Source organism: Limanda limanda, chromosome 21 (assembly GCF_963576545.1).
Source record: "Limanda limanda chromosome 21, fLimLim1.1, whole genome shotgun sequence".
NCBI classification, from domain to species: domain Eukaryota; kingdom Metazoa; phylum Chordata; class Actinopteri; order Pleuronectiformes; family Pleuronectidae; genus Limanda; species Limanda limanda.
The window spans coordinates 7,125,340-7,142,154 of NC_083656.1; the positions used below are offsets into that span (position 1 = coordinate 7,125,340).

A 16,815-nucleotide genomic window follows, 5' to 3' on the forward strand; every position below is an offset into this window, starting at 1 on the left:
TGTTGATTTACCATGTCCTAGTGTTAACATCGTAGCGGTAGAGGTCGTCAACAAGGCCGTATTTGTTGGCAGGCAGGGCCTTGTAGCCTCCGTGAACGTACACGCTGCCACTGGAGCTGTCAAACGTGCTGCTGTGACCGTAACCACCTTGTGGAACGGCCCCTTTGGTCTCAGGTACCAACCACGCGTTGGATCCTGACAAGAAGGTGTATAAAGGGAGCTGTTAATACAGATTTCATTAAAAATATAAAGCATTTTTTATTACAAGAATGAGAACTGGATTCAAATGATAAAAACATTGTCATGTTTATAAGAAGAGAGCTAGGCTCACCATGCTAATATCTAGGTTTAGATTTCCTTTAACTGTTACATCTCATCGACAACAGAATGAACAACAGAGGGCTTTTCTTGTTTCTAGTTTACAGAAATTCAATTAAATTTGTTGTTTTTGTCATTGTTTTCACAGATTTTCAATTAAAATAAAGACTCTGATCCAATCTGAAAATTATGTTTGGTCACCACTCATTTGCCACTTGGAGGCAGAAGTCTACTATCATATAGATAGATATCAATATATAAAGAGGCAGACTCTATATCGCATCAACAAACAATCATTTGAAGTGTATGCAGATTTGAAATTAATTCAAAATGTACTTTTTCTATTTTACTCATACTTCAATCAATAATGAAAGCCAACAAGCTGTGTTTGAGTTCGAGCTCCAAGTGTTCCCCATTTTCTAAAACGGTAACAGATGTCATGCTGTGCTGGAGAAACATGCCGAGAGCCGACAGAAGCTGTGACTCACTCAGGTTGTACTCCTGAATGTTGCTGATGTAGCTGTAGATGGGGGAGTAGCCAAAGATGACCAGCATGATGACATCACCGCCCTCCAGCAGGACGCAGTGGGCCGAGTGGCCCTCCACGGCGTAGATCTGAGCCTGGGCCAGCGGGCCGACCACGGGGTTCCTCCGCTGCCACGTTCGACTCGGCACGTTGAACGACCACAACTCGTCCGTCACGTTCCCCCAGCCGGCCTCGAGCTTCCCACCGAACATGAAGATGTCATCCTGAAAAAAAGAAAAGTGGTTTCAGCATGTTTTTGTTGGACTAATATTTTCATGTTGCCTTTTATTATAGATAGATAGATAGATAGATAGATAGATAGATAGATAGATAGATAGATAGATAGATAGATAGATAGATAGATAGATAGATAGATAGATAGATAGATAGATAGATAGATAGATAGATAGATAGATAGATAGATAGATAGATAGATAGATAGATAGATAGATAGATAGATAGATAGATAGATAGATAGATAGATAGATAGATAGATAGATAGATAGATAGATAGATAGATAGATAGATAGATAGATAGATAGATAGATAGATAGATAGATAGATAGATAGATAGATAGATAGATAGATAGATAGATAGATAGATAGATAGATAGATAGATAGATAGATAGATAGATAGATAGATAGATAGATAGATAGATAGATAGATAGATAGATAGATAGATAGATAGATAGATAGATAGATAGATAGATAGATAGATAGATAGATAGATAGATAGATAGATTACTTTATTCATCCCCGAAGGGAAATTTAATTGTCATAGCAGCCGGTATATTTGAATACAATAGAATAAAATAAAAAAAATATTGAGGTAGAAAGAATAAAAACAGAAACACAAGATAAATAGGTAGATAAGGTGCAGTGACAAGATGGTGGTAAAAGTACTGATGATATGATGGTAATGTTATTGTTAGACAGTATATAAAAATAGTACAGTATATATAGTATATAATATAACATAACATAATATAAATTTATATATGATAGTAATAATTATACCAATATAATAGCAGTATATAGTAATAATGGCAGCAACAGTATATATAATAATAATAGTAAAAATGTTATTGTCTTTCATGGTTTTTCTTTTCTATTATCTGTGCTTTTACTACGGTCATTTCACCTGCTATGCTATTGTTGTGAAATATTACTGAACTTGATCTGATTTGATTTGTTTGCTCGCCTCTTTAATTGAATCATTTTTGGTATTTGGAAGATGACATGACATGTTTTTCAAGCAACAGTTGTGGTTTCCTTTTGTTTCAGGGATCTTTTATTTCTCTTTCACCCCCATCTGATTCTCCTTCCCTCCAAACCACCAGTTGCGTTTTTTCCTGAATTCCATCTGAACCGAGACAATCTGAGGCCCGTCTGTGTTTGGGTGTTTACCTGGAAGGCAGCGATGGAGTGGCCGTATCTTGGCACGGGGCTGCTATTGATGGGTACTGTGTTCCAGATGCCGCTCTCCAGGTTGTAGCTGCAAAGCGAAGCAACAGATCATTACACACTGTGAGAATTTGTAAAGAAAACAAGACACATTAACTTGTCCCTCTGTGACTTCGTATGTCTTATTCCCTTACAATCAACATTTCCTTTATGCTAAACATACCAATTTAGTCGTCCAGTCACAAATTGTGAAATTGTTAACACAGGGAACCGAGTCATGTCATCACATATTGATGATCTACGGCAGATGCAGTATTCTCTCTAGGGTAAAAGCACCTGGTGGTGAGCAAACACCGAGCAGATGGGAAACTCTTGTCCGAGCAACAAAGAGGAGAAATATCAATTAACTCTGAGCCTCTACATGAATGAGGACAGAAGTCAGTTCGGCTTTATTGCTGCAGAACCGCCCTGCTACACTTAATACTAGGACCTCGATTCAGCTCAAGTGAATGTACACATTCACAAAGCGAAACCACACAAAGAAAAAGAGTTCGGCCTGATAATGAGTTGAGTATTTTTCTCAAGGGACGTGCGAAACAGCACTTCCTCATGACAGTCACTGTTTCCACACAAATGAGAAGGAAAAAGGGGGGGAAGGGGATTTATACTTTGACACTGCTGGTTTTACTGGTGTAAATATAGTCTGACCTCATGACATGTTGATATACTAAGCTGTGACTTACTTGAGAATCATCTGGAAGGAGCTGTAGTTGAAGGTGTATCCGCCCACCACCCACATCACCTTCTCCTGCACCACGGCCTTATGGGACGCTCTGGCCAGTGACGTGCCGAAGGGTTTGACGCTCGGTAGAACCCAGAAGGACTCGGTGGAAGGAACAGTCAGAGAGCAGTCTGGACCTGCGAGACAGAAAGAGATATTATGGCTGAGGGCACACATTAACTTAAATACATCTTACTACAAGAATTTAGCCTGATATCTCAAAAATAAACATTTGTTTTTATGACAGTGCAGCTAATATTTAATGTTAGATGCCTTTAACGCTGGAATCTGACACATATTTTCATACCTACTCACTAACTTTGAAGAGCAAGCATGCCATACTCAAACAGGAACAAAAGCATGACCACTCCTTACATGAGCACGACAGACAGGGAGGTGTGAATGTGTTTAACTGTGTGAATGAGGACCGGGCTGAAAGCCACGCGTGTCTCCGCTTATGATTCTGTCAAGTGTCATCAAGTAGAAGCATCGGTCCCCTCCAGCCAAAGGCGTGTAATAACGCACTGCCAGGGTTGCTTATCGGCACGTACGCGACCGGCATTATGACACAACACAACGCTGCAGTTCACACTAGTCCGCTAACACACTCTTCATGACGTCTCACTCGATATTCGCCACAGTGCATATGGGATGAGCGACAGTTTTACAGCCTGTGATTGCAAAGGTGCAACTCTCATGGTTCGGAAGGTAGGAAACTCGGCTCTCAGTCTGCCAAAAAGAAAGGTTATTATCTATTGAGCAAAAGTTGAGTTTGTTTTGGTTTCATTTAGAATAGTTAAAAGCTGAAACCACAATATAACTTTTAAAGCATATTAATTGGATCATTTCAAGTTTTATAATACGTTTTTTATATTCGAATGAGCTGGATTTAGATGCAATCAAATCCCAGCCAAATTTACAAGATAGGTTCCAGGTTACAAAAACAAAAACTGGTTTCAAAACTGGAATATCTTGGTCACTTATGTGTTGAAATCATGCAAACGGCTACAGGCCAGTTGACTATACTGAGCATCATTTGCTTTATAGTCTCTTTACATTACAATGCACATAATCTCTAAACATGAGAAATACGGTTTAATCGCTGCAGTGTTTCTACTGGAGCTGCGAAGTTCGGACAAAGCCAACTCTTACCTTGCCAGCTGTCATTGCACACGCACAGCTTCTCCCCGGTGAGGTCGCAGTAGCCGTGGTCCGGGCTGCCGCAGTTGTTCCTGCAGTAGGGGATGTCACAGGCCTCGCCTTTCCAGTACTTGTCACATTCACAGTACACTCTGCTGGCGACCGAGTTCCCGGGGGTGCACTTCCCATGGCCGGAGCAGTTATTGGGACAGGAGTTGATCCTGGACAGAAGGACATTGTCATTCACCCAACACAGTGTTTACTCTTTCGGCCACACAGTGACCTTTACTTGTGGAATGAGGAAGATTAATGATCATCGTCTGGCTCTTGGCAAAGGTGAGGGGGGGATGAAAAAAAAAGGGTTAGGGACTAATAATAGATGACTTATTGACCAGGGTTTGATCGTTGCTGTAGCTCTGAAGAAACTGCAGAAACCTTTTGTTCCATCAAGAACATTAACAACGTAAGGTTTTATTGTATGTTTTGCCCCTAGTTTAAGTTCAAATGCAGAAGCTGGATACTTACGAGTAAAATATTTCAAATCCTGTCAGGTTATAGGCAGCATCACTGAAAAAGTGTAGTAGTGCGTAGCCTGAAGTCGTCTCGACCTCAGGAACCGTCTCGTTTCCTCGCATCTCTGGAACGATGAGACCACTGTGGACAAAAGCAGGACATCAAACCACTTTGTTACAACTCTGATAAATCTGAATGACAGATTAGTATGTCACATGCTGATATTCTGGGCCTAGCTCGGATAAAATTCAAATCACATTGGAGTTTCTCACCTGAAAACAGCAACCTGAGGAGCGTATATCGAGTCGCCATCATAGACGTACATATGGTCCCAACTACATTCTGTGGCAAAGTGGTTAAATCTTAACCGAAGAACGGCATTTGGACTGTGGGAGGAAAAGAAAAAGACGATAACAATGAGAACAGGTTCAGGTTTCATGGAGACATCTACAGGATGCAAACAACCAGGTGGAAGATGGAAAACAGTACTGAAGTGATTTTGTCACACACTTGCTACAACTGAAAAAAACGAATAAATTGCCTTATTTATATTCAAAAACAAACTCAAGTATCATTAATAGATCGTCCTAAAATGTAAAGTTGTGGTTCTGACATTGCATTGATCACAATGAAAGGGAATTAGCATTTGAGAAGATGAAAAAAAGGACAAAACAAAACCAGATTACATTGAAGTATACAAGCACATTGTAAATTAGATAATTTAATGCACTGATGAACTCAGGCTCCTTCTATTTATATCCATTATTTCCACGTTTCCTAACAGCTCTGTCCTTAAACCCCGGCTTCACTTCAAATCGTGTAAAAAACATAATTCCATCAAACGAGACGCTGATCAGCTTGATTTAATTACATCAATCTCTTTAGGGAGAACAATGAAATGTGGCTGCGCTTGCTCGGCTTTAGTAGAACACACTGAATTTTCAATAGTACTTACTAGCCCTCAATGAGCCAGGTGCACTTTGTTTTGTACTTGTAGTTGATTGGACCATCGGTGAGGTATCCCGAGGGCTCCGTTAACCTGGGGGGAGGGGGCGGAAATCACAAAATTCAGAACAGACAACACAGTAACACATGAACCTCACATTACCTCAAATTGTAATTAATGGAACCCAAGCGCAAGTTAAATAAAACATCCGATGAAACTATGTAGGTTAGAAGCTGTGAACACAAGGTGAACCTGCAGATTAAAGATGTTTACAGAGAAGAAGGAAGTGTTCCACGTTGCAACTGGAAAAACTCCCATCACCTCATCGGCTGCCTTCTGCTTTCTGTTTGAGAGACCGTGCTCTTAAAGAATGATCTATCCAGCTATTATGTAAGTGTCCGGGAGGAATTTCCATCCCTATTCCGACTCCAACTGGTGAACAGGTGGGATGCAGCCTCAACACGTCAGCAATCGATGGCTGCATCCACACAAATACATGGAATCAATCGACAGTAACGAGACAGATTTCTTTAAAAGGTTTCCTCGTCACAGTGATGCATTCTCTAGTAGGCTACAGATGGCTCTTTAATTAATCTCATTTGGATGTTAAAGTCAAGACTAATAATCTGTGAATCTGCACAATGAGAGGATCTGTCTGCTGAAAACATTACTGTCTTTTACGACACCACAAGAAACTCGGCATTCTTCTTTTGCCTGCCTTTGGAAAAATCCAAATAAACAAACTGGGATCTAATGGGTGGTCTGAGTGACGCCAGGAACTGAGGGATATTCCCTTTTATGTCCATGTCAATTGATTTAGATGAATAACGTGATGTAACATTACTTTAAAAAGACTAAAGATGTGCTGTAATCTCATGAAGATACAGTTTTCCTCTTTGTTTACTAATCAGACTCCAAAAGTCTGCATTATATTATCTATCTATCTCAATCTTGACATGTACGTCACATAATATATAGTTTTCTATGTTTACTACTCACATAGGAAAATCATCCACTACATTACGCTCGATGTGTATCTGATTGTTAGTCTTCCTGCTTTGTCTAGTTACAGTGACTACAGTTAGCTTTGTGTTTTGCTGACTAACCGAGTGTGAACAATTAGCAGAATGAGGCCAGCAAAGAGTTTCAGAAGAATGATGAATTTTTCATGCTGCACTTTGGACTTTTGCAGGGAAATACTATCCTGTGATGCTCACACTGGAGACACAGAATTCCTGATTGTCCCTTTAGGACAGGAGTTCACGATTGTTATGGAGGTAGGTTGACATCTCGTGTGTGGTGCCGGGCAGCAATGTGTTATTACCTCCACCAAGGAGGTTGTGTTTTCATCTGCGTTTGTTTGTCTGTTATTTTGAGGCATTACACAAAAACTAGAGATCTGATTTCCATGAAGTTTGGTGAAAGGATGTGTGTGAGGAAGGGAAGCAGCCAGCAAATTCGGAAGTGTTCACTCATTTCTCTGAGAACAGTTCATCTCTCCTAATGGGAAAAGAATCTGGCACATTTGAGGGACTGATATCTATGAGTATGCGAAATTTGATGCGGCTAGATTGAATTTAAGGGAACTGCTGAGCCGCGGCAGTGGTGTCTGATCTACTGAGAGCTGTTCCATTTGAGTTTGCATTAACACGGGTTTAGTCTGTGTTCCACTGACTGCGGAAAGACTCGGAGTCACAGTCTCACATTTCAGTCAGTTGTCTTGAGGTGAGGGGAGGTTATTTCCTGACGACACGGCTGATGACAACCTATACAAAACCTTAATTACCGTGATCATAGCACTTCTAAACCACAAAGTGCCCCTCAGGTGAACTGAAAGGCCATGAGATGTTGTTAAGAGTCACAATGCAGATGATGATGAATATGATTATTATTTGTTTCCCAGTTTGAACCGTTATTCTTTGGTTGGTTACGTCCCACAGTTTACTCGCCTTTTCCTTTTTAGTTCTACCAATTACTCGCCTTTCCTTTTTAGTTCTACCAATTTTCTTTCGGCTTTTAGTTTGTTGTTGCATTTTTTCCCAGAGTCTCCCACATCATTCCTCTTGTGCTGACCAACAGGCATATTGTCCAAATTTAGGAACAACACCCAGGAACTATTCCCACATAAGCTTCAGGGTAAAACATTAACTGACTGCAGATGTTTCCCCCGGTGCCAGCGTGAGCTCCGTTCTCCCTCACAACAGGAATTAATTTGCTGAGGGATTTCATTTGCCATCGTTCTGAATGTCGATATGAAAGAACATTGGTAGAGTCGTGGTCGTCTGCACCACGCTGACATGAGCAGATTGGATTGTGGAAGATAACAGCTCTCGTTAATTTGCTCACCCGCTGAAATTTGGTTAATCACTTTCTCTGTTTGTGTGGGAGAGAATGTCACGTGAAAAATCGACCGTAAATTCAGGAGGAATCAAGCATCAGGTGTCGGGTGAATCCTCACAAAACTCTAAGACCACTTTCAGACTTTTGGACCCCACCACCATATATCTCCAGGGAATATAGATAAACTGCTAACAACTAATTTAGGGAGGCTACAGGCAGTTTCCAAATGATAAGTCTATAATAGTCAAGTCACAATTTTCAATCCTGATAAAAGATTCATTATTTCAGTCACTAAACCAAGTACAAATGCTTGTCCCAGCTTTTTTGAGTTATGATACTAAACTGAATCAGTTGTGGACTTTTTTTGGAAAAGTTATGTAAAGTTTTGAGAAACTTTGATGCCATTTTTTTCCACCCATTCTATTTAAAGTTAACATTAAGCCTGAGTTATTGTTTTTTGTTCCCAGTCCCTAAAAGTTGTGTCATGTTCCCAAGTTTGTTTAGGCAAAATGAAGTCAAACAAACTGCAATAAAAGACAGACGATTATTTACCAACGAACCAGATCTTTCACAATCATCACTGCGATGGACTGTGTGTGATATTGAAATAGATCATCATGTGACATCTGGTTCTTCTTTCTTGGCTTTGTCCCCCTTGTGTTTTTGTTTATGATCCTCATAATCTACAAAGTTTTTACCTCAAACAAAACTGTCTGGAGAGGCTTCAAACGTAAAGTTAAGCTTGGTTCAACTGTCAGATTGTTTTCTGTGCATATTTAAAATTGATAACTGGAACCTTTGGGTGCACACAGGTCTTTCTGATGGGTGCCAATGATCTGCAGCAGCTCCTGGAATCAAACTTCTGCAACCTCTCCTGACCAGAGGATCTGCAGGTTTTGGGGTACACGTCCACTTACTTGAACCTGCCCTGGCAGTGCTGACACTGGTCCCCGACCCATCCTCGCTCACACACGCAGGATCCGTTCACGCAGACCCCGGAGAGACAGCTCTTGTCGCAGGGTTTCGCCGGGGAGGCGTGCGTGGACAACACGAAGTAGAACAACACGTACAGAGCCAGGTATCTGTGGACTCGAGTCTCACACGTCCCCCCAGGATCCATGTTTACACCCCCCGAGTCCCAAGACCTGGCACGGGCCTTTAGGGGTCTGATCTCGGCTACTCGGGCTGGATCACTACCACAACAAAGAGGTCCTGCATGTTCTTGGAGGGGTCTGCATGCTCCCGGTTTAAAGACCCTTTGTACAGCTTGTCTGGAGAAGAAGGCTAACACAAGGCAACGTTATAGCTCAGTGTCTGTGTAGAAGACAAGTGGCAGGAATCCCCCCCCTCCTCCTTCACCCTGGCTCTTGGTGGACGAAGCCAGCGAACAGCATCAATCAGAGCTAACCCAGGAGCTAGCTGTCTGGAGCCCGGGATGCTAGCTTCTGGAGCCCGGGACGTTAGCTTCTGGAGCCCGGGATGTTAGCTTCTGGAGCCCGGGACGTTAGCTTCTGGAGCCCGGGATGTTAGCTTCTCCGCTGGATCACCACCGTTCTCCTCCTCCGACGAACGCAGCCATTTTAACCCGTCGACAGTCCCTCACTCGGTCGCAGGGGATGCTCCCGGTGACACCCGCCTCATGCCGGTCCCCTTCCCCGGGGGAAACAAAGGGGTCGAGGGGTAGGAAGCCGTGAGCCCAGCGCGGAGGCTGCGGCAGCCACCATGGATGAGGGGGGGACGAGGGAGCTGCTGGGACAGCGGCGTTGAACAACCCGCTCCGGGCTGTTGTTTATCGACCCCCCGGGCGGTTTAACGAGCCCCGAGATCCGGTGTTCGTGGGCGGACGTGTGCGGGGAAGGGTCCCGGTGTCTCCGGTAAGAAAGTAAAAGGTAGAAAACCCCCCCACGGTGGATCTGAAGCGTGACAGGGACAGGCAGCGGCTCCACACGGATCCTCAGGTCCGAGGAAACTAAACAGTGGGGCCGCGCATGCGCACTGGAGCACAGGGCTCCGGTTAAAGGCGCAGCGCACACGTCCAATGCGGCATTTAATTCGATTTAATCTGATTTAATCTGATTTAATTCAATTTTATTAACCGTTCCGTTATCTCGACTGCAGAGAGGGTCCAGACCTTTAAAAATAGTGTGTGTGTGTGTGTGTACGATTCAGGTGAAAGGGATCTATTGGCAGAATTTAAATATAGAATAATCCCAGTAATGTTTTCCCTAAGTGTGTCAATATCTAAATTGTAGAAATTGTTGTTCTCTAACGTAAAAACGTTATAGTTACATGGGGTCCGCTCTCCGGAGGCTGGCATGTTTTTTACAGCAGCCCAAACTGGACAAACTGGGATTGGCTCCAGCTCCATCAACGCCAGAGTGGTATAAGTGGTATGGATATGAGGATATAATAATGTTTTTTTATTTACATTTATATATATTATTGATATTTTGTATAATGATCATTATTATGATATACATACACATATTTTTTCCAGTCGGCACCTTTTCTTTATAATATAATATAATACATGCCCAGGTTAACTGTTGCTAGATGGATGGATGGATGGATGGATAATAAAATATATCTTTTTCCTTTTTCATAAATCTTCAACAATTTCTGAAATCAGTAATCTGAAAAATGATAAGCAACGACAACAAAAAATATTTGAAACATGTACACACACACACAAACACACACACATTTCTCTAAATCTCCTCGTATTGCACCTCTGCCGTGTTTCTGTTGTACATGGGCTCTGTTGATTCAAACTCTGAGGGTCCTCTGTGTGCAGTCACGGATCAAAAGCATGCAGGTGTTCAACACTACACCACGTTTGAAGTGATATTCATACATCTTGTACTTTTGGCCCCTCGATGGTGCATAATTGAACTGACGAGGAGGGAGGTAAAAAGCTGTGGATGTCAGTGGGGCTCTATGATTAATTCAGCAGGGCTCAGTTTGGAGGAGATGATTTTAGATGTACAATTGCCCTGCCTGAACTCAACCATTGCAAAGAGGCTGAACTTTTGCATCTGCGTTTCAAGTACAAGTGCTGCCGGGTCAAGGATGTTCTTATCGTACATCAGGTCATGGCCCATCTCAGAGAAATTTTAATAACCAGCACTAATGGTTGGGAAAAAGTCAATGACAAGATCTAAGGGTTACAGACGCCTTTTAATAAAGTCTCATTTATCTTTTTATGAGGAGGCTCAATCGTAATTGACCTCTGACACCAGACGGAGTACGTCTCTGAGAGAGCACTCCTCATCGGGGTTTGAGATGAGGAGTGGGATAAAGTGTTGGTTTTGATGATGTATGCAACTGTGTGATATAGCTGGGAGAAATCCATTTGTGTCTGTCATGCAGGAGGTGATGATGCATCCACCATGCACTGTGGGATTCTATGAAAGATGGAGCCTGGCATCTTCAGCTGGACTGATTTGATCTCAAGTTCTGAGACAATTGTCGTGGTTTGAAACTGTTGAAATCAACCCTGACAAGTGAAGGTGTGAATGTAACGTCAATGTGCTTTGTGTCATATTTTTAAACATGAGCTGTACCACATTTCACCACTACACCTGCAGGTGGCAGTATTGCACAGCAACATTAAGGCTGAGGTGCACAAATGAGAGACCGAAGGCGACAGACAGAATTTCAGTCTCATGGTATTTAACCAGTTTCTGTTGTGACTGTAGAGGTTTCATCCTCAGTATTAATATGAAAATATGATCTCAGGGAGTTTGTTGTTTTAGGCACAATGAACCAAAAACTTATTACAATTGTCAGCTTACAAATAATAACAGAGTTGGGCCATTGACTGTAAATAAAGATGAACAACATGACGACTCCAAAATACGAAGCCAAAGCATCTCGATTGCCCCCTGGTGGCGGGCTGCAGTATAGCTCATAATCCCTGCTTCCTCCATGTTGTTGGATGGGACATATATGAACCAAACTACAGTGGTTTCTGCCATTTTAGGTTGTTCTTATCCCACTAATGTATGTCCAGGTGCATTCCAGTAACTTTTATTTGAATTAGTTTTGGATGTTGGAAAAATTATGTTGGACCTTGCTGCCGTGGCTCCATCTGCCCAGTTGCTACAGTGCAGATATCGTGTCTCTAGAGCTAGATTGTATCCTGAATATTTTGGCTTCATTTCTGGACAGTGGAAGGAAGTGGGATTGAGTTGTGCTAAAAATCTGAAATCTGAAACTGATGCAGCTAAATTGAATTAATAAAGGAATCTTAATATTTACAAAAAAACTATATCTAATGTCTTTGGATATTGCAAGTCAGACTCTAATACTTTTGAAAGCATCAAACTAAGATATAGTTTATTTTGTGAATCATTTAAATACCTCTCGGCTCCTCTCGGCAACTCTTAGTGTTCCCGAAACAAAACCTACCTTGCAGGCAAGATTTTAGCTGTGGAGAAAAAAGTATTACCTCCACATTTTCTCAGCCTTCAGCATGAGTCATCCGCACACATTTTGAAATCTGAAGAGCCACTGTTTATTTTCCACAGAGGTTACCGCGAACCTGATCACACACCAGCTAAAAACAATATTATTGAGCTATGACTTAACACTCCCTCACTTAAGCCACGGGGGAGCCTGTTGGCGTTTAGTCAGGTGCACACACCTCAGCGGTGCAGGGAAAACAGGCACCATCTTCCCAAAGTGCAGTGTGTCTGGAGGCAGTGCCCTCTGCATTCTTGGTCTGACTGTTCTTAAAACAACAGGGAGGAACAGCAGAAATCTGTGGATCTGACTTTCTCTGGAAATTCCCAGACACGAGAGGTGGTTCAGATGATGCGAGAGGAAAATACCTAGAGAAATGGGGGGTCTCTTCTCAGGGTGCACTGCGTCTGTATATGTGAGTGCAAACATGGGAGAGGCCCCTGAATCAAAGAAGGTCCAGTGCTAATTTGAGTTTGAGTCAGTGACCTTTGTCCTCTGATTCACAGCGGAGGAATGCTCTTTGTGCTCCGATCAGCAGCAGCAGCAGTAGAAGAAGAAGAAGAGAGAAGCCCGGTCGACAGTTGCACCTTTGACTCCAGACATGCACTCTATTAAAGTTCAAGTGTCTGTCTGACCACATTATTAAACTTTTAGCTCTCTTGTACCACACCTACATACAAATGCCTCACATACAAGGACAATCAAGGGGATTATAAATCATCTGAGTCTGAATCCGAGGGACCTGAAACCTCCCGTACAGCCAGGGGCTTCCAGAGCTCTGCTGCACAATAGGAATTCCCCTGTTGGATTAACAAGGCAGCTTTTCTGCTGGTGTGGAGGAGAGAAAGGCCGGACCACCCCCGTTTCCAATTCATGCTGACCCATCAGGCCTGACTCACCTTCACAATTTCCCCTTTCACTCAAGGATTATGATGGAGTCCAGAGAGAAAAAGTGACATCATCTGTTGACTTTTTCCCGAGGTGAAGATTCAGACTAATAATCACAAGTTTAAGGCCGAGGACAGAAAAAGAATGGTACAATGTGAAAAGAAAAAGAAGTGAAAAGATTTGCTCAAGTGCAGCTTTTCTTCTGAATTCATGCCTAACAAAAAGAAAATATTAAGGCTTTGGAAAAAATTCACAATTCACGGTTCTCCCACTAACTTTTTCCTGCAGCTCATCGGGGTCACGAGAGGACAAATCCATCCACTGATAAAAACAGCAATAACAGGCTTTATGAATTTAGCCGGTAAGTAAAAAAAATGGCGTCATAATCCCACGATAATCGCTCCTTTTCTGAAACCGCAGGGCAGACAAAGAGCTTATAACATAAACATCGGCAGCCTAAGGAATCCTACAGCTGCCCAACTGTAAATCTTGAGTCAGCGTTTGTTAGAAGAACCAGACGTTTCTTCAGAATGAAAACCTGAGTCAGCTCCCCATCGCTGCACGGCTGCACCATCACTCGGAAACCCTAACGCTTTGCTTTTTAAAGTGTTTTCACCTATTTAAGATGTTCGATGAAACAGCTGAGCGACCCAACTGCTGAAGTTATAAAAACACACACTTCCTCTGTGGCAAAGCAGAATAACTCAATGATTCCATCTCGCTCTCACAAAACACAACTCCACACATACTCAGAAACCATGAGCACGTTCAACACTTACCAGCTGACTGGGATTGTGGGAGCTGAAACGGCAACGTCAGGCTAACAAATCACAACGCAGCTCTAAGGACTTGATGGATGATTTAAAATGCGCCTTTGAGGCCTCACATTATTGGCTTCGCTGGCTGACGATTAAAGTTTCAAATGAAGCCGACTTGAACTTTCGCTAAGGTCCCTTGAATATTTGTGAAGTGTGGAGCCCAGTAAATCCAAAAGGGACGCCTGTGAACTTGAGGATAAGGGTTTCTGCATGTCCTCCATTCAAATCTGATCAAATAAGCTTGGAGTGTTTGCTGCGGTTTGACTGTTGGTTTTGAAATAGCCCGAAAGAGAGAGAACGGTGCAAACTCAGCTGATTCTTGTCAGCGTGCATCTCAGAGCTCCATGTTTGTGTGCCAGCCTTTTATTGATTCAAATCTCTCTTGTCTGTTTTCGTCGCTGGTTGTGATTTACTGTACTCGCAAGTCTTGTTGATTTTCTTTACACTTTATCTTTAGTGGATGGCATGGTTCTGGTTCTAAATTGTGGTTTGGCTGAGTTTGCGTGTTCTCCACTTCCTCCTACAGCTGGGATTGATTCCTGCGGCCCTCTTTGTGTTATTATTAGAGGAAGCAAAAAGTGAATGGGTGCATGCATGTGTTTACATTACAAACTTTATAATGTTAAAATAGGAAAATACAGTCCAGAGAGATGTATGTAAACATGGTCTGATACTAAGATTAACACCATTGAGACTTTCCATTATAAACACTCTTCTTGAGTTACTTCAAAGAGAAGAAACGATGACAACGCACAAATCACTCTGAGTTCAAACTGACCCACAACACTGTAGTTTCACATGAGAAAATATCCAATGGTCTCACACAGATCCATATGTATATAACATACAAAATAATTCATAATTCATTACATTTGTTGGACTGAATCCCTGTGTAGAGTTGTTCCCTGTCTATCCACAAGCCTCAACAAATTACCAAAACACTCACCTTTCAGAAGTCATGTTCACATGAGGAAAACAGAAATGATGACTTAACATAAAACCCCTGCACAATTGTTGGGTAGACCCTGTGTTTGAAACTTTGGCACACTCATCAAACTTTGATATTTAGTGTTTCGCCACCTTGAATTGTGTTTGTAGCCCATCTTTATCCCTGAAGCTTCATACTATAGTTTAAGTAAATACCTAAAAATTATATAAAGGCAAGCAATTTAAAGTTTCTTAAATTAAAAGAATTACACATCAAGAGTATCAGGCCTGAGAGAGAACATTTCCATTAGAAAGGTTCCACCTCATCCTCCTGTCTGCTGAGAAGTGCACCATCAACCAGCACCACCCGCACTTTGACCGCACTCTGTGTATCTTGGATTTGAACGGTGCAAACATCGGCCAAGTGGTTCTCTGGGGACCGGTTTAGCATTTTACTTCTATCCAACCACGTACTCGTCCTTATAGCCGGAGCTGCAGCGTCAAATGTAGTAAATGTGTGTGCGCAACGAGATAAAAACCATTAATCAAGAGGTTAAATACGAAACACTTCATGCATTTTAATCATCCCCCGGAGTGTGTTATGTTAACTCTGTTTGACATTCCTCCCATTCCTCCTCGGTTCTTCCCACGGCTGCTGCAGGAATGTTCACTTTTCTACTGGTAGTGGCTGCAGAAGCATAAAACTGTCTTTTTTTTAACAAACAAACAATATTCTCTATATCGAATAACCTCCCATGTTAACAGTTTTGTCCTCAGGCACCATTTCCTCTGTTTCAGATTTTTTTTCCCATGTGGTTGATTTTGTAAGTCTTAAAATTCAGAGACTTTGTTACTTTATAAAAATGAATTGTGGGTTTATAACAGGAAACAAAAAGTTTCTAAACCCAAGACAGATTCCAGACATTTGTGTTAATTTTTGCCTCCAAGTATGGAAGCCCAATTCCGCCTGTGAAAGAAATAAAAGCTTAATCGAAATTCTGAGATATAGTAAGTCGCTATATAAGCTGAAATAATGAGACAAGATTATGACGTAGCAATTTGAGTTATTTTTGTTGAGATAGTAGCCCTAAAGCGAGTATTTTGAATTAAGTAATTTAAAGCTAGTCAATCATAAGTTTGAAATAGTAAATCATTATTTTGTGCTGGTAAGTTATTATTTTTAAAATATTAAGCTTTTAGTTTTGATGCTTAGTCATTGTTTTTGAGTTGTTATTATTTTGAGATAACTCTTTATTCTGAGATAACTCACTATTTTGAGTTAGTACGTCATGATTTTCAAGCACTAAGTTGTTGTTTTTAGATACTGACTCATACTTTTTAAACACTAAGTTGCCATTTTGAGGTTTTACAAACTCATTATTTTGAGAAGGTTTGTCACCAAAACGTTTTCCTGACAAAGTGGCAGGAATGAGCTTCCATACCGTTGACTGTTCCCTGTAATTACGTGAGTGGCTTTTGACAAAAGCAAAAAATCCAACTCTGTCAATCGGTGTGACAACTTCTTCTTTAGTGGTTAAAAGTCTAACCCCTCCACAGGTTGTCTCGGGACCCTGAACAAACACCTGGGGGTCCTGGGGGTCGGCGGAGCGGCTGATCAGCTGCTGTGGATGCTGCGCACTGGAGGGAGGAGGAGGAGGAAGAGGAGGAGGAGGTGCGGCACTGCTGCAGATGAGGAGGAGGAAGAGGAGCGCTGTTGTTCCGTGGTCAGATCTGATCTCAGTGTGTCT

The 16,815-nt window shown here is 41.9% G+C and overlaps 1 protein-coding gene across 1 annotated transcript in view; it reads right to left on the reverse strand.

Moving 5' to 3' along the window:
* atrnl1b (attractin-like 1b) overlaps positions 1–9,930 on the reverse strand; it is a 53,467-nt gene extending 43,537 nt beyond the window's left edge. The window contains exons 1-9 of the mRNA XM_061094428.1: positions 8,888–9,930; positions 5,640–5,723; positions 4,957–5,070; positions 4,697–4,825; positions 4,184–4,392; positions 2,994–3,168; positions 2,254–2,341; positions 807–1,068; positions 12–195 (exon numbers count right to left, since the gene is read on the reverse strand). Of these exons, the coding sequence (XP_060950411.1) occupies positions 12–195; positions 807–1,068; positions 2,254–2,341; positions 2,994–3,168; positions 4,184–4,392; positions 4,697–4,825; positions 4,957–5,070; positions 5,640–5,723; positions 8,888–9,090 (1,448 nt within the window). The 5' untranslated portion in view covers positions 9,091–9,930. The remainder of the gene's footprint in view (positions 1–11; positions 196–806; positions 1,069–2,253; positions 2,342–2,993; positions 3,169–4,183; positions 4,393–4,696; positions 4,826–4,956; positions 5,071–5,639; positions 5,724–8,887) is intronic.
* Positions 9,931–16,815: the final 6,885 nt, after the last annotated feature.